This window comes from Madurella fahalii, assembly GCF_045866475.1.
Source record: "Madurella fahalii IFM 68171 DNA, scaffold_1, whole genome shotgun sequence".
NCBI lineage: Eukaryota > Fungi > Ascomycota > Sordariomycetes > Sordariales > Madurella > Madurella fahalii.
Genome location: NW_027263971.1, coordinates 3,324,278 through 3,342,128, shown reverse-complemented (window position 1 = coordinate 3,342,128; position 17,851 = coordinate 3,324,278). Strand labels below are relative to the sequence as shown.

The window sequence follows — 17,851 nt, the reverse complement described above, 5'->3', positions numbered from 1 at the left end:
AGGGATGGGCTGTTAGGGGAGTAGTAACGCGATGGGAAAGGATACGGGCTAGCCGACTGCAGAGAAGCTTAGCCAATCTCTGCACCTCGGGGAGCCACCACGCTACACGGTGAGCCCGCACTTCTGTAAATAGTCAAGTTGGACGGGCCCGCAAGCGTGTACTGTACTGTACATTGTTGTACAAGCAGGGGCCGGGACGGGGCGACGCGGCAGCATATTGTCAACGCAGTCTCGCCAGGCGTGGACCGTTTCTCAAAGAGGCTAATATCGCATCATGAGCGCCGCTGCTGAGCGCGAAGGGGTCCCATACACCGACGGCTTCAGCAATGGCATGGGAAACGGGGAGGGATTCCAGCTTGGACGGCGGGTTCCAGGCGTCCAAGCGTTCCAGACCCCTCAGATGGATGCCATCTTGGAAGACTTGGGTGGTGACTGTACAGTACATGAGTACACTACACTAGCAGATGATCACCGGGGGCCTCTCCAGTCTCCAATCTTCCCCAACTTTGGCCGGCTCTCCGCACCAGGGGCCCCCATGGGCATCCCACAGATTTCTTTCCCTTGCCGAGACTTGGCGCTCTTGGCCATGAGGGGCACATCCCAGGAGGAGTTCGTCTGGCCTGGGGAGCCTTGGGGATCGGACCGGTTTTCGCGTGGGCTCCCTGTCAGCACCCAGTCAAGCGAGCGGCCAGGCGAATGAGAGTAGCGAGCCGCTACCACTTTCAGCCAGCAATGCGCCGCCCGGCGCTAGCGGACCGACGTTGGGATCTCGCATCGACTGTCATTCTCGTGCTGGTGCGCTTGGCTGAATTCGTGTGTGGCGGCAGACTTCGCCTCCAGGGCCGTCGTGTTTGTCTCGACGTCCTCGAAGAAGTGGAGGCGATGGCAAGAGTATATTGGGTATCCATCCGCACCAGAACTTCTGCCAACATCTGACTTGGATGCTTTGCGTGGTCGACCACGGAACCCATGGTGGAGGTGCGCTCTCAATTAGGCAATAATCGACCTTGGTAGTGTGTGTCCCTGGCCGGGTCCCGGGGTGCACGCCGTGGCAAGTATATGAAGTAACAGAGCCGTTGTGCATTATGCCATGCAGAATCGATATGAATAGCCACGTTAGCGCACCACTCGCGACTCTCCCAGGCGGGTCTCGCTTCGCTGGGCGCGGCTGGGCATGACCCGACAACTGGAAACCGAAGAGGAGCTGGGACTCCAGAGCGAGAAGACGCCCAGGATGGCGCTAAGCACGAGGGTTGGATAATAGCCGAAACCACCCGCACGCGCGCCACTTGCGGTTGGGGTCGTGGAGAAGCCGGCGAGGTGGTGGTGGAAGCTTGGAGCGCCACACTCATTGTTGAAACGCTTGCGACATGCGAGGCCGACGGAAACGCACCAGTGGGCAGACGTTGCGGGGTCATGATTGGGCGGTAGGAAGCGTCCCCGTAAATCCGGGCCAACACCCAGTCGGTGTTTGGCCCGCGTTCGGTCACGAGCCGGGGGGGGGGGGGGGGGGGGGCAGGAGCCGGCACGATGGCGACAAGGCCGCTTCCCTGGGCTTCGAGAAGGGTTAGCAGAGCCGTTGCGCTACCCAATCCAAAGGCGTTCGGTGGGGTGTGTGTCAGCGCGCTTGCGGAAAAGGAGAAGGTAGTCCCGTTACGTATGTTTGTGCTTTCGTTTGCGGCTCCGTCTCTGGAAAACCCTGTAGGCTTGACCCTGCTAAGGTTTGCCAACGCCATATTACCCGCCTTGGCGCCCATTTAGCCTAAAGAGCCCGGCTCTTGTCGAGGTGACGCTAGCCTGGGTCTCCACCCGTCGCCACTCAGGCGACCTCGGACATCTCCAGGAGCATATCCACCACGGCTAGCTGATCGGAACGCGTGAAGGGCGCGCCGGCGTATCGTACGGTAGGGGGCCCTGTGAGGCGCCCCGTGCCGAGGGGAAGCCCCGTCTTTGACACCTGAAGGGGCGGGTCCTTTCTACATACACTAGACCAGGCACATGGCGGGTCTAATGATCTCCCTGCGTCGGTTCGCATTCCGGCGCCGGGGCTGCGGCTGAATGTTTTTGGAACAAAACAGTCGGTGCCGTCGAGTCGTCAGCCCTCACAATCCCGTCGCGGGGTGGAAACAGAGCTGCAGACGAGAGCGCTAACTTAGTCCTCTATATCGAGACACGCTCCAAGGACATGCAGCAGGAACTTTGGTCAATATTGTGACAGCGGAAACCCCAACGGCAAGTCGCTCCGAGTACACCAGGCCTTCAGCAGTACAGTACTGTACATACATAACGGAGTAGACCCACGGACAAGGGAACTTGCCGTCGCCCCGGGCCGGCTTGGAAAGGCTGATGAAAGATAATCCCGTATCAGGCCCCTTGTGCAGCAGAGCACTTCCAATACTCACCGAACACCACACGAACAAGAGTGATGGGGGGCCTACCACTATCGGTTGGCTCTCCAAGAGTCCTGGGAGGGAGACGTAGCAGGGCCCGGCGAGAAGCTTGTCAATGAACGAGGCCTGGGAATTCTGTGTGCACCTCAGCGAGCTCGACCCGGGACGGTGTGTTGCACCGCGGCCTGCCAGTACCACAGGACGTGCAGACAACCAATTACCAGGAACGTTGCAGCACATGAGGAGCGCGGCCTAGAAGCGGGACGGAAGGCATCGCCAAGGGTCTGTGATACGACTATGGCTTCAGGTGCTGAGCGACGTCTCCGCTTGTGGTAATTTGTAGAGTCGCGTTGGTTGCGACTGCGGGACCCCACCATGGGATGGGCCGTGCGACGTCCAGAGTGTGGAAAACGAGTTGTTGGACTCGAAGGGATGAGACAAAAACACATCGAATCCTGAAGGATGGTCCGTCCATCATTATCCGATGCATGGCTCGATCCGCATGCCCGATGGCCGAAAGGGTCGTTCTGTTGTCGGTTCTGGTTTCAAGGCAGCGACTGATCAGCAACGGTCAATGCCATCTGGTTTTTGTTTCGACCTGCTCCGTTTGATTTGGGGGCGGGGGGGAAGAGATTGTCGCAAGTAACTCAAGACCATGTGACAATGAGTGGGCCAAGGGCGCACGAGCCACATCACGTGCATTCGCTGCAACCACTCAAGCCTGGCGCGTGTTGGCTGCGCGTCTCCAAATTTGCAACGCTGGTGCCCTCGCGCCTCGTGAAGCGACCGCGTCTGATGGAGACAGTGGCTGAGTGACATCACCACACTACCATGGCTGGCTCCTCCAAACCGTCCGAGAAGAGGCAGGCCTCGCTCACAAGCTTCTTTACACCGAAATCAACAGCCAATGGAGTGACCCGGAAAACCCAGAAAGTCCGGAACGCCCCCGAAGGTTCCCCGCCTCGCGTTGACGACGAGACCTCCCGGAAACGGCCCCTGCAGGAAAATACCGACGCTGGGAACGAAAAGCCAGCCCGGTCAACAAAGAGAGCCAGGCCGAGCACTTGTGCTATTGATTCGGAATCCCCGTCTAAGTCGCCTGCCGAGGCATCGCCACCGCCCGCCGTCGTCGCTGGAGGCTCCAGTGTATCCTCCCGGACCGAGCGATACGCTTATAATGCCGGAAACTCAAGTTTGGACGCTCCGGGGTCCGATGCGGACGACGAGGAGGCAACAGTGAGGCGGAAAAAAGAGGAGCTGCACAGGAAGTTCGTAAAGAAACTCGGCCATCCGGACAGCCTATCCATGCTCCGCCGACGGAATTTCCAGGCGGATAGTGAAACCCCAGGTCCGGATGGCGATGACGACGAAGGCGGTGGGGATGCTGAAGAGGATGAACTGCCACCGCCCACCAAGACCAAGAAAAAGGGCGCCAAGACAGGCAAGCTCACGCCCATGGAGATCCAGTTCCTCGATATCAAGAGGAAGCACATGGATACGATCCTGATCGTCGAGGTCGGCTACAAGTTCAGGTTCTTTGGCGAAGATGCACGTATAGCCGCCAAGGAACTGAGCATTGTCTGCATCCCGGGCAAGTTGAGATACGACGAGCGTATGCAGACATCTACCCTCCACGCCTGTCGACTGGCCGCTAACCGCTGAATAGATCCGTCGGAAGCACATCTCGACCGGTTTGCCTCTGCCAGCATCCCTGTGCATCGCTTGAATGTCCATGCGAAACGCCTTGTCGCCGCCGGTCACAAAGTTGGTGTGGTGAGGCAGATCGAAACGGCCGCGCTCAAGAAAGCCGGCGACAACCGAAACGCGCCCTTTGTGCGGAAACTCACCAATGTCTACACCAAAGGGACCTATATCGATGAGACTGGAGAACTCGACCGACCTGGCGAAAAAGCCGGCGCTCCCGCAGGTGGCTACCTGCTGTGCCTAACGGAAACCTTGGCGGGAGGCGCCGGAACGGACGAAAGAGTCAATGTCGGATTCATTGCCGTGCAGCCTGCAACTGGAGACATCATATACGACGACTTTGAAGACGGCTTCATGAGGCGTGAAATTGAGACGCGTTTGCTCCACATCTCGCCATGCGAGTTTCTCATTGTTGGCGAGCTCTCCAAAGCAACTGACAAACTCATACAACATCTGTCCGGCAGTAGCACAAACGTCTTTGGCGACAAGAGTCGTGTCGAGCGGATTCCCAGGAGCAAGACGATGGCAGCCGAGGCATACTCGCACGTTACACAATTCTATGCCGGCAAGACGAAGCACAGCGACGAGCGTTCAGCCGCTCTACTTGACAAGGTCTTGAAGCTGCCGGAACCTGTCACGATTTGTCTGTCGGCCATGATCACCCATCTGACCGAGTACGGCCTGGAACACATCTTTGATCTGACAAAATACTTCCAGTCGTTTAGCACACGACAGCACATGTTGATCAATGGGACTACGTTGGAGAGTCTCGAGGTGTACAGGAACGCAACGGACCATTCTGAGAAGGGGAGCCTGCTGTGGGCGTTAGACAAGACCCAGACCCGCCCTGGCCGAAGACTGCTGAGGAAATGGATCGGCCGCCCACTGTTAGACCAGCAGCGGTTGGAAGAGCGAGTCTCGGCCGTCGAGGAGCTGCTCGAGAACCAGTCCACTGTCAAGGTCGACAAGTTGGTTGGCATACTCAACACAACCAAAACAGATCTCGAACGGAGCCTTATCCGCATTTACTATGGGAAGTGCTCTCGGTCAGAACTTCTCTCGACCCTGCAGACGCTCCAGAGGATTGCCGTAGAATTCTCGAAGGTCAAGACCGCAGCCGACACGGGCTTCAAGTCGCCACTCATCAGCGAGGCTATCTGCTCCTTGCCGGCAATCGGGGACATTGTAACGTCATACCTCGACAAGATCAACGCCGAGGCAGCGAGAAAAGACGACAAGTACACCTTTTTCCGCGACGAGGATGAGACGGAGGATATCACGAACCACAAACTCGGCATCGCCGGCGTCGAAGCCGACCTGGATGCCCACCGCAAGGACGCAGCCGCAAAACTGTCCAAGAAGACCCCCGTCACCTACGTTACCGTGGCCGGCATCGAGTACTTGATTGAAGTCCCAAACACAGACCTCAACCGCGTCCCCGCCTCATGGGCCAAAATCAGCGGCACTAAGAAGCTCTCACGCTTTCACACCCCAGAGGTGATGCGCCTGATCAACGAGCGCGACCAGCACAAGGAAGCCCTTGCCGCAGCCTGCGACGCCGCCTTCACCTCCCTCCTCCAGTCCATCGCAGCAGATTACCAACCCCTCCGCGACGCTGTCGCCTCGCTCGCCACCCTCGACTGCCTCTTATCCTTTGCCCAGGTCGCGTCCCTCCCCGGCTACAGCAAACCCACCTTCCTCCCGTCCCCTTCGACTCCCCCAACAATCTCCATCACAGAGGGCCGCCACCCGATAGCCGAACACCTCCTCCCCAACGGCTACATCCCCTTTTCCACTTCCCTCTCATCCCCGTCTCCTCTCGCGCAATTGATAACCGGTCCCAACATGGGCGGCAAGTCGAGCTACGTCCGCGCCGTCGCACTGTTGGTCCTCCTCGCGCAGGTCGGCTCCTTCGTGCCCGCCACGAGCATGACGCTCACCCTCGCCGACGCAATCTACACGCGCATGGGCGCCCGCGACAACCTCTTCACGGGCGAGAGCACCTTCATGGTCGAGGTGTCGGAAACGGCCGCCATCCTCCGGTCCGCCACGCCGCGCTCCCTCGTCGTGCTGGACGAGCTCGGCCGTGGCACGAGCACCCACGACGGCGCCGCCATCGCCCACGCCGTCCTCGACCACGTCGCCCGCGAGACGCGCTGCCTGATGCTGTTCATCACCCACTACCAGAGCCTCGCGCGCGTCGCCCAGGGCCTGCGGGGAGACGACGGACGGGAGCTAGTCAAGTGCGTGCACATGAGGTTCACCACCAGCAGCAGCAGCAGCGGCTCCGCGCCCGACAACGTGGAAGAAGACGCGGAAGCCTCCGCGGCCGCAGACGAGGAAATCACCTTCCTGTACGAGGTCGGCGAGGGGGTGGCGCACCGGTCGTACGGGCTCAACGTGGCGCGGCTGGCGCGCATCCCGCGCCGGGTCCTCGACGTGGCGGCGCGCAAGTCGCACGAGATGGAGGAGGGCGTCAAGGCCCGCCGCCTGCGCGGCGCGGCGAGGCTGCTGGGGGATGTGCTCCTCCTGCAGAACGCTGCGGAGGGTGGAGGGGGAGGAGAAGAGGCGATGGATCAGCAGCTGGATCATCTGATCTCCAGCATCGAGCAGTTGTGAGGATAAGTGGATTCAGAGACTGTTACTGATAAATTTGCTTGCCATTACGGAGTCAGGGGGTGGACGGTAATTTGTATGTGTTTTTTTGATTGCTCCATCTAGCAGCCTGTCTTAATTGTAGTATCCATAGGGCGACGGATAGGTCGGCGAGGAAAATAGAGCCATTCAGGCAACCTTTAGAAATGTTTTTGTGTTCAGCTTTTGCGTCCCGCGCTCCAAGCCAAGCGATGCCCCTAGTCAAGCGAAAGATCCCGAAATTCAAGCAGGCTCTATAGATATCTCCGAGTAATCATCGAGCTGGCACGCTCAGCACACACGACATGGCTCAAAGACTCCCCTTGCGTGAAAGGGAAGGATTTATGTTGGTCAAGTCTAAAGCAAGCTACCTAACGACCAATGCCCCATATGACCGAGTAACGGATGGCTATCCTCGTCCTCGCAATCCTTGTTGATATTAAGAAGATGGGGTTAATGAACCAAAAAAGATCATACTGCCTGTACGCAATAGTGCTCCTCCCTATGTGCAGGAACCCTCCGGTCACGACTTATGGGGGAGGCGATGGCAAAAATCGAGGCCCTATTCGGAATCAGGCATCTAGTGCGGCGGGCTACAACTGCCAGGACGATCTCAGTCTCCACGGTCGACAGCGACTGACGGGCCTTTCCGCTCGGTCGTGTTGAAAGGATTGCAGCTGTCCTCGCCGTGATGACACATATCCACCTCCTCATCAGGCTCGGAGAAACTATGAGAATCGTTCAAGACCGAACCAAGTACTCTGGAAGCAGCGACTTCTCGACCAGAATACGTTGTCTTCTTGAGAACTTTGATTTCATGTCTCCCGACCTCCCAAAATTGACAGCCAGATCCGGAGAACTGCTCTGAATTGCCTGTCAGGACCAATCACAAGCAAGCAGCTAGACGTAGTTAGTTTGGTCAGTCGTGCGGCCATTATAGGTTGAACCCCTCGCGTACTCACACCAGCCGACTAAGGACCCAAGTGTAATTCCCCTTTAGTCCGGTTTAGTGACTCGCGAAAAGAGATAGACGGCCTCGATCGCGGCAATCGAATGGGTATAGGAGTCCCTTGTAGCAATGCCGTGTCTTTGATATCACAAAACGGAGGACGTAAAAATGCGACTTCCAGAAATGAAGGAAAAAAGGAGAACGTTCTGAAGTCGAGCTCACCGCCTGCATTCCAGTTGCATCAAAGCTCGAAGTCGTCTTCAACCTGGTCATGAGTTGAGTCCGAGTTGTAGGGAGCAACAAAGGCGCTGAACGGCATGCTGCCAACATTCATTGCGTTGATGGCTTGGAAGCTGGTTGTAGGCGGCTTGGTTTCACTGCCGTAGCTCGGATAGCCGTAGGGGTGGAAATAACCATTTCGATTCTGAGCGCAGAGTGGATTGAAATTTCCGCCGGTCATTGTATGATGATGCGGGAAATAATGACTAGCGGACACCGTAGGCTGAGATGTGAACGAGGCTACCGCGGTATCGCGCGTTGGAAAGTACGAGGGAGGCTTCGCAGGCTTTGGTGCTGGCGACGCAATGGACAAGTTCGAGTTTCGAGACTGGAGGGCTGGCCGCCGTCGAAACTCGAAACTGGATTTATGTCAGAAATAAACAGCCATGACCAAAGTTACGCGGGCATACCCGGAATTTCCGACAGGGCTCTCTATCCGGCCTACGCGACTATTAGCACAAGCCTATTCAATCGCTGTGAATCCCATACCTGAACTAGGCCTCGAGTGGTCACGGAAGACGTCATAAACGTCAGCGGAAGCCAGGCTCTGGAAGCTGCTCTCATTGTCGTCCTGTCCGAGAAAGTCATCTTCCTCATAAGTCTTTTGGTTACCCAATGTCATCTGTCTGGTAATCCTGGCTGAGGACTGTGCCTGGTGTTGGTGGTCTAGTGCAGCGGCGGTGGTTGCCGAGCGGCGGCTCCGTTTCGGCTTAGGGGTATCACACTCATCGAACTTGCGGTCCTATGGAGGATATCGGGTTAGCGTCAATTCATGTATGGACGCTACAAGGCGAGGTGGCTTGCAAAAGAGCGACGAACCGGGCTTCCCTCGATGGAAGGGGTGGCGTAGATATTGCGGCTGCGCTGGAACTCGCCAATCTCGGTCCACACACACTCCGTTGGCTCAATACCGGATGATGTCTCCTCCATCTGCTTCACGACAGAGTCATCCTTGCGCTGGTTACGCTTCCTCTTCCGGGCGTCGTCCGCAGCATCGAACAAACCCATGCCCGGGTATCTGACGCCTTTTAGCTTGCTGGTATCAATCTCGTCCTCAAGGGGATCGGTGCTCTCAGAAGGCAAGCTAGGTAACTCGGGGAAGGGGGCGTTCTCCGTGACATCCGCCTCTGACGGCCATCCTCGGTACTTTGGCCGCAGTGGGTTCTCCGGCGTGTTGGGCGTTGACCGGTCTGTACGAGATCTCTTTGGATTCCGGGACTGGTGACTCGGGTCCTCCAAATACCCTCTGTGCCCGTTGTCTGATGGCATTGAAGCACCAGCCCACAGAGCCATCATTGGGCGACCTCCGGCACGTTCGATCAATTCTTCGAGTTCGACCTTCACCGAGCCGTCGCGATTTGCGCGTCGGCCGACTCCAGGCTTGTTGTCCTGTCTAGTCTTAGCTCAAGATCCGTGGGGTTAAAATAGACTCTTGAGATGGCTCACGGTTGGGTTGACCGGCCGGCCTCTTCTGCCTGTCTTTTTCTGTTCTTTCGCAGTCATGCGCTCTGCGAGAAGATTGCTAATCCCATACTGATGGTACCAGTCTTCGTACTGCCGGAAATCATCCAGTGCTTCTGCATCCGTGTGCGATCTCAGTTCAACCTTGAAGCGGTGAGACAGATGGCTCTTGGAGGCCATATGCGTGAGAAGGTGGGAAAGGTCGGAAAAGTTGGGCTTCCTGGGGCATATGGTGCACCGGAGAGGGATCGAGCTGGGATCGCTCTTCACAACCAAGTCCATCGGCGCGACAGCAGCCATACTCTAACAGGCAAGAGTCAGCACTGGTAATGCGTATTCCCGGCGCAAGTACCATTGCGTCTGCGCCGAGAAGAGGGTAACTCACGGGTGGAAGGGGCCGGTGCTAACTGGGCCAACAGCACTATGAATCGAAATCTCGAGGGATATCGTTGGCCGCAGGAGCGGATTGGCAGACGTTGGGAATTCGTATATCGGGGAGGGCAGGAGAGACTTAGAATCGGGGTACGGAATGACTGTAGCGCTCTAGATGCCTCAGCTTGCGCGGGGAAGCAATGGGATGTCGGAGAAGTCGATTCCCTATGTCTCGAGGCCTTGTAAGACGACTGTCTCTCTATTGCGAGGGTCAACCAGGTTACCTACCTTGATTTCAAGCGTGATGGGCGCCCGGCTACTAGAACCGTCCCAAGGGCACGGCACTGATCCCCCCGCCTCAAGAACGGACCGTGAGGTAGGAGCAACGGACGAAAATAACACGTGCGGGAAGAAAAGACGACTGGAAAATGAAGGGACGGTAGAGTATGAACGAACGAAGACAGAGAAGGGACGGTGGGCCACAGGTGGGAAGGTGAACTGGCAGGACGAAACGAGAGAAAGGAAAAAAGGTGGAAGGAGGGAGGAGAAACCGCCCAGGCCGAGTTGGAAACTCAGCTGGGGCGTTAAGCAGCCTGCAGTGCTTGGACCAGAAGCCTTCAATTTTCAATAATCGAGAATGGGAAGGAGCAGCTTGAATTTAAACTTGCAAGCGGGTCCAGAAGAGACGAGCAGGACCTCAAATCGAGGGGTCATCTGAGCATACTTGGGACCACAGTATGAGGTATTGCTCACTTTGCACATCTGCCGCATCGGCAGGATAATACAACAGCCTGAGATGCGCGCAACGGTGATGATCACTCAAGGGCAACAAGGACAGGAAAGGATCAATGAACGGAGACGCGGATTTCAAGCCCTCAGGAGCCCCTGCGAACGGCATCGAATACACACAATTCCAGTGTTGCTTTGTTCGACGGCACGAGGGAAGAATGCTGGCGAAAGGATGGGTTGTCTCGTGAAGTAGGAGAGGTCGAAGGCGAGTGGTCGCGCATGAACAGGTGCAAATGGGTAGCAAGTGTTCCTCTGACAAGAGCGGCGACAGCGCCGAGAAAAGTCGGTCTATTCGGGCGCTGAAGCATGATTTATTCGAACTTAGCCCACCTCCTGCTCGTATAAAACCACGAGTTCTTCGACGCAAGCTGGTTAGTGAACCGGGAAGTGCTTGTAGTTACGAATCATTCATCATCTTCAGAACGACAAGCTCGACGTAAAGGCATGCAAAAGCTAATTGTACAAAGTAAACACAGACAGGGAAGATGCAGGACTGTGAGTTCACCCTGTCTCAATATCTGTTTATGTGTGTATCTGTTTATACTAATGCTGCCACAGGACACAGATTACAGGGTTCGTCTCATCCCGCACTAAGCGTACCTAAGGTACATATTGGATATACTTATGCAGCGGATCCACGTGATGGTGAGCTAGACTTGCAAGGACATGGTAGGCGGTTGTCATAGAGCAATGCACGGTAACGTATCGTCAAGAACTCTTATGTCTGGGCTGCGACTCTCTGATCTCGGTAGCCACGAGATGTAGGACTTCCACTGTATTTGCTGAATAGATTGAGAGGCAAGCGAGTTTATAGCTGGTCACTGATGCCTATGCCAGAGGCTACCGACTTCAACACAATGTCTATTTTATTGAACCAGGTCTCAGCTAGGGTCGCACTGTGCTGAAATAACTGTGCAGAAGATCCAACGCGAGCCTGGTAGAACTATGCAAAGATATGTTCGTACCTATTCTATGCCGCTTCGCACGGGAAATGCTAGCAACAAGAAAATGCTGCCGGTCGATTTTCTCCTGCATTGTATCCTGCCCAACGCAGGGAGTACTGTTGGGAGGCTATTAGATTGCAAGAGACGATGTATCGCATTGTTTACATCCAATCTGGAGGAGAGGAAAATGTCTCGAGTTTACGGGAAGGTTGGATTGGTACTCATCGGCCCAACACCCGCGCGATGGTCGACTTGGGCATGCAATAGACCTCGTCGACGGGCTGGAGACCGGGGTACTGGAGTAAACTCAGCCCTGCAAGGCCGAACACAGTGTGCCAGACATCGACCGTATCACCTGGCCTGTCTGAGATGCCACCCCGCTCGGGGTCCTGGCAGCCGAGGATGAAGGCTATCAGTTTGTCCTTGTCGATCCAATGCGTCTTGCCAATCATCTCCAAGCTGCTGAGGACCCACCAGCTGTAGCAGACGTCCTCCTTCTTCTCTGGTCGACCGTTAAGACCGCCTCCGGCGACTTGCCTTTCGCTCAACCACCGTCCAAGCCGCTCCTTGTCCACGAGGTCCTGCCTGCCTACAATCGTCAAGGCTGCCACGCAGGTGAATATCTGACCGGCGTGTGACTCGGCCCCGGGGCTCACCCCGTACCCCCCATCAAAGTTGGCACATGCCGCGATATGATCGACCGCCTTGTCAACATCGACTAGGTGAAGGAGCCCAAGGAGCGACAGCGCATTGAAGGCACCATAAAGGAACCGCGTGTCTTCTTCCCCCCACTCATCGCCTGCAAACGTGCCGGTCTGGCGGTTCTGAAGGTTGGCAATATCTGTGCCAGCAGATTAGCATCCATGCGCCGGGACCATCGACGCGGGGCCGTAGACGACGCACACTGTCCCACCCGCGCCTTGCCCTTTCCGCGCGTCTCAAGCTCGTCAAAAGCATCGACCATGGCGAGAATCTGCACCGCACTGACGGTGGAGAGCATGTGAGCATCATGGCCCGGCGCTGCGCCGAAGCCACCACTCTCGTGTTGGCATGATAGCACAAAGTCAATGGTTTCGGCCCGCGGAAGAGCTTCGGGATGGCCGAGCAGGTACAGTGCAGTCAACCCCCAGTAGAGCCCGTTGAGCCGCAGGTGCTCCGTCAGCCAGTAGTCATATTCGTCTTTCCTCGTGTCCAAGCTTTGTATGTACTTGACGTGAGCCCATGTGGCGAGTTGAAGCTCCTCGGTGAGGTGCTCGAATTTAGTAGCCATGGTTTGGTGGGCTTGGGTTGTGGCCGTTAAAATTCGATGTCCGGAGAAATTGCGGGGGGTTCGGAGATGACGCTGGGTGAGAGCCCGGGCCGTTCGCTTGGCTGACTATCTTACATAATCAATGATTGCGTTACCCATAACAGCTGTCAGTGGCCGTCACGGCTCATCGACAGAACATGTTGCAACTCATTGTGTTCCACGCGTCTTGGCCTCCCGGTGCTGTGGACGCTCGGATCGTCCCGATCGGGCCAATGGTGGACTTGACATCAATTGGTCGTTCAGTGTGATCACGCATCCACCTATCAAGCGGGCGCTTCGTTGCCGCCATCCTCAAAGCTTGGAAGTGGATCAGAATGCGGGTTGATGGCGGGAAACCAGCGCGAATCGAAACCTCGATGCACAGTGGCTGTTGGTCATTCGGTGCTTGACACATGCATGCACGATCCCGTACCAAAGAGGTGCTGACATGGGCTGGCCAGCCACGCTCACAACTCCAGTCCCGAAATGGAACAGGTGGCAGAGAGTCGATCTCTTCCAAGGCTGGCATCAGCCCCTAGGTTTGTTTCTGTACCGTAGCCATGGTGTTTGCAACTAGGAGGTAACCTCAATGCAGAACAGCAGTTACTTAGCCCTACCTCGTAGTATTCCAATGAGCAACCTGGAGATGTGTTGGAAGTTCTCTCAACTCCATTGAGATATCGCACTTTTTGCTCCCTCGCCGATCGCGGTCAGGGTCACTCAAAGTTTCAGACTTGGCATTGTGTTCCTGAACTAAGCCAAGTCAAGATTAGCGCCAATGACCCCTCTTCCGCCCCCTCCTGAGAGGAAGATTGTGCCGCTGTTTGCGCAAGAGACCAGTGAGGCTCTGATTCCAGTCCCTATGTAGCGTATGCTGCCTGTCACAGTGATTAACAGCCTGACTATCTGGTCACCCGCCAATATTGCGTGCGTGGCGCCCCAAGCATAGGTGCCTCGAGACATGCGTGCTATGCTATTGTTTCAGTTTCTGAGCTACAGGTACTGGGCAGCAACGCCGCGTGTTTTTCTGCCCTACCATAGAAATCCTGAGCCATTCTAAGCTAAAGGTACTTTAGCAGTTCAGGTAGGTTGGCTTCGCACAAGTGGTATCCCACACGTCTGGGGAGATGTGTAGTTGGAACAAAGATGGTGGGTCCACAATGTGGCTGACCCCTCTCCCTCTGCGACTTGTGGCCAAAGAAAGCAAGGTAAGCCTTCGGGCTCGACGCCATGATTTGAAGAGCAGGGCACGCTGGCGATGCCCCTCGGCGATATTCATCCGTTCGTACCTTTGCGGCACCCCCTCACTTTGCCACTTATATTATATAGCCCGATCATCGCCTTGAGGAGCCATGGCATTTCCGTCCCTCGGACCAGAATTTGCCAGTTGTCCGCAACAAGCGACCCGTTATGCAGCGCTGCTATTGCCGCGCAGAGTGCCTTGGTGCGTGCTGAATAACCCGGCGCCTAACAACTGTGAGTGTGCAGAGCCTAGACTCCTTGACAAAGCAGCCCCTGACGTTAGACCGTTGTGCGCAACGGGCCTTTGAACGATTCGTTTCAGGACGTCCTTCCGGAACCGAGGATTGTCAGTGCCAAAACCAACCATCCGGGCCATCCAGTGACGCTCCTCTGCCAGGTAAGCGGTGGGGCCGACCGTCAACCCCGACAGAATTTCATCGATCGAGCAATTTACCTTCGACAAGCCTGCAATCTTCCTTGCGCAGGACGTTGCGGCTCGCGTGTGCCCCGGTCCGTTCACTCAAACGCGTTTCCATTTCAGCAACCATCGGGATTTCCGTTCTGCCCGTCAGGGGCAGCCCAAGTGCTCAGCATTCGGCTGCGAATCAGATCTGCGGACGTCAGGCGTCAAGTGGGCACTGGCAGCGAGACGGCGGGGTCTGGAGCCCCCCCCCCCGGTCGTTGTCGATTGCGGAAGGCAGCGGTGTGCTTCCTTGTCCATGCCAGTTTCTCATTGATTTGCAGCAGCTTGGCCCACCTCGGGCCTGTGCCTTTCGTCTTGTCCTGTCCTGCGGCTCGCTGCCTCGCCTCAGAACCCCTCCACCACTCGCCGCGCCTCGTTGGGAAGGGCGCTCATTTGTCGCAGACGGCAATCCGCCTATTTCCATTCTTACCCCGTAAGCTGCGACATTGTATCATTGCTGTGCGCGCGCAACAAGCTGCAGCTGCCGGGCCCTCTCTTTGCGGCAAAGCGCGCGCAGGGTGCGGATCAGGAACACCGTCTGCTACAGCCAGACCCGACATTAGCCAGGTGGCCCAGCCGGCGCACTGGACCTGGCGACCTGGCAGGAATGGCCCGTAAAGCTGTCCCACAGCCGCTGACGCTGGGCGGTTCCGTGCGCCCTGGCGACGACTCTCGTGTTGGTGAAACGGTGGTTCCAACACCCAATTCAGCACGCGTACCGCCGGACACAGCATCCCCAGCGTCCCCACGATCCCCCCGCTCGCCTTTCCGGTTCGGCCAGAAAAAGACAGAGAGCACTGGAGAGCCTCTGCAGCTTGCCGACGTCTTGAGCCAACCCCAATCTCCACAACTTCAACAGCAACAACAACAGCAACAGCAAGAACAGCAGCAACAGCAGCAGCAACAGCAACAACAGCAGCAGCAGCAACAACAACAACAACAGCAGCAGCGGCAGCGGCAGCAGCAGCAGGGACAGAAACAACGGCAGCAGCCAGAACCCAGGCCTATCGCCGATCCGGTGCCCTCGCCAAGAAGCCGGCCTTCGGACCAACAGCAACAGCCACAGCTGGGCCACAGACATCCGCGGCACGACGAAGACAAGGCTTCGAAGTCGGGTTTCTTTTTCAACTTTGGAAAGCCGACCAAGTCGTCGGACCGTCCCGCCACGCACCAACAGTTCAACTCGCGCACTGAAACTATGTCAAGAGACTCGGACCGCCCAGTCCCCGCGAAACAAAGCACCAAGCATTTAGGTACGCGGCTTCTGCATCCCCATACACTAGAATTCCCTGCCCTTGTCTGGGCCCCCGCCCTGCGGCCATATGCGCACTTGCTTCGCCCGGCCTGGTTTCAAGTTGCACTAACACCGTCACCTGCCGATCTACAGACTCGTCCCATCAAGACACCTCCTTCCAGAAATCGAACGCACCACAGCCGTCCAGGTCCGAAGTCTCGCTTGCCTCGTCGGCTGATTACGACAGTTCGGGCAATCCCGCAAACCCTTCAAAGAAGTCTAAGCCTAAACCCTTCAATCTGCTCGGTCGCACGAGATCAATCAAGGATAAGGACAGTAAGGACAGTCCGAGCCCCAAGGAGAACATCCCGCCGCCGGTCAAGGCCGCCGAGCCTGAGAGACCGTACACCTCGGCACAGGCCCCTCTGAGGACGGCCCCGATTCATGCACACGATCGATCATTCCGTGAGATGATGTCCTCGGCGGTTCGGAACCACTCTGCGGAACGGTCCCAGTCCAGGGATATTGGCGGGAAGGGGAGGGACCAGGAGAGTCACCACCGGGGCCTGCCTGCTTCGTTGAGGGAGGCCAGCGGATCAGCATTCTTCAGCAACCTAAAGCACAGCAAGGCGGCTGGCATCCTCAGCAACCGCTTCTTCGGCGGGACGAGGAACGAGAGCGCAGCGCCAAAAGAGCCGGTGGTGGACGATGAGCACTACGTTCTAAAGGTCATCAACCTACCGCTCGTCGAGCAGACACGCCTGACCCGCATATCGAAAAGGCTGGAGGACTCTCGGGACAAAACAGAATTCTGGATGCCCGCTTTCCCTTGGCGGGCGATTGACTACCTCAACTACAAGGGGAGTGACGTGGAGGGTCTGTACCGGGTCCCGGGCAGCGGACCGCAGATCAAGAAATGGCAAAGGAGATTTGACGAAGGTATGTTACCAGCGCTGCTGAGTGAGCTCACCGTGGTGAAGCGCGGTGGTTACTGACTTGGGCTCGTTGCAGAGCTCGATGTGGACCTTTTCGAGCAGACGGATCTCTACGATATCAACATCATCGGCTCGATGCTGAAGGCGTGGTTGCGGGAACTTCCCGACGAGCTGTTTCCCAAGGAAGCCCAAGACCGGATTGCGAGGGAATGTGCAGGGGCAGAGACGGTCCCGCAGATGCTCATCGACGAGCTTTCGAACCTCCCGCCATTCAACTATTACCTCCTCTTTGCCATAACGTGCCATCTCAGCCTCCTCCTTGCGCACCAAGAGAAGAACAAGATGGATTTTCGGAATCTGTGCATCTGCTTCCAGCCGTGCATGAAGATTGACGCCTTTTGTTTCAAGTTCCTCGTCTGCGACTGGCGTGAGTGCTGGACGGGATGCAAGAACGAGGCCAAGTACATTGAGGAGGAATATGCGCTCTTCGATCAGCCGCCACCAAAGGCAGTCACCGAACAGAGGAGGAACGGCAGCGGCAGCACAGGAGAGGAGGAAAAGCGAGAAGAGCGCAAGATCTCGTCTTCAGACAGCAGCAGGAGCCCGAACCGAGGCGCGGTTGAGCAGAAGGGGCGATTAAAGAAAAAGCCGGTACCAGAGAGCGAAAGTGCCGAGACGAGTTCGACGATATCGACGACACTCACAGTCAACAGCGAGCGGGAAACAACGCCGAGAAGATCGGGCGATCTGCGACCCCTCTCGCCCATCAAGCCGCTCTCACCGCTGAATTTCTGAAACAGAGGCAGCATTTTTCAGTTTTCTTTTCGTATAGCCATGACAATAGCGGGACGTGTGTCGCGTGTACATGAGGAGCATCATTCATCAGCCTTGACGACTTGACGCCGTTGACGAACTTTTCTTTGGTGCCAGCCTCGCTACGTTTCAACTCAACATATATACCGGCGCGAATCCGCCATCTCCCGTCGCTTACCGTCGCTTGCAACCGCCCGTACCGCCGAGAACAACACAAAGGGGGCTGGCCCGTTATTCTCGTCTTTCTTCTCAGTGGCTTGCCGATCGATTAAGCGTCATTTCCCCGAATGCCCATGCCCCGTTTGCTTTGCGGATATCTTTCTGTTCGGTTTTTTTTTTTTTTTTCTTTTTTTT

At 56.6% G+C, this 17,851-nt stretch overlaps 4 protein-coding genes across 4 annotated transcripts; 2 read left to right on the top strand and 2 right to left on the bottom strand.

Annotated features, from left to right (window-relative positions):
- Positions 1-3,221: 3,221 nt before the first annotated feature.
- MSH3 (Mismatch repair protein msh3) lies at positions 3,222-6,713 on the top strand (the record flags this gene model as incomplete). The annotated part of the gene is made up of 2 exons (XM_071056461.1): positions 3,222-4,002; positions 4,057-6,713. 2 exons carry the CDS (start codon positions 3,222-3,224, stop codon positions 6,711-6,713), a joined length of 3,438 nt encoding a protein of 1,145 aa, XP_070912562.1.
- A 1,205-nt stretch (positions 6,714-7,918) lies between these two features.
- MFIFM68171_01038 (U1-type domain-containing protein) lies at positions 7,919-9,717 on the bottom strand (the record flags this gene model as incomplete). Its single annotated transcript, XM_071056460.1, has 5 exons — positions 7,919-8,315; positions 8,367-8,397; positions 8,446-8,698; positions 8,776-9,345; positions 9,403-9,717. The coding sequence occupies 5 exons, from the start codon at positions 9,715-9,717 to the stop codon at positions 7,919-7,921; spliced, it is 1,566 nt and encodes a 521-aa protein (XP_070912561.1).
- Positions 9,718-11,743: 2,026 nt separating this feature from the next.
- BET2 (Rab geranylgeranyltransferase) lies at positions 11,744-12,792 on the bottom strand (the record flags this gene model as incomplete). Its single annotated transcript, XM_071056459.1, has 2 exons — positions 11,744-12,363; positions 12,426-12,792. The coding sequence occupies 2 exons, from the start codon at positions 12,790-12,792 to the stop codon at positions 11,744-11,746; spliced, it is 987 nt and encodes a 328-aa protein (XP_070912560.1).
- A 2,330-nt stretch (positions 12,793-15,122) lies between these two features.
- MFIFM68171_01036 (GTPase-activating beta-chimerin) lies at positions 15,123-17,479 on the top strand (the record flags this gene model as incomplete). The annotated part of the gene is made up of 3 exons (XM_071056458.1): positions 15,123-15,768; positions 15,903-16,688; positions 16,761-17,479. 3 exons carry the CDS (start codon positions 15,123-15,125, stop codon positions 17,477-17,479), a joined length of 2,151 nt encoding a protein of 716 aa, XP_070912559.1.
- Between the last annotated feature and the right edge of the window lie 372 nt (positions 17,480-17,851).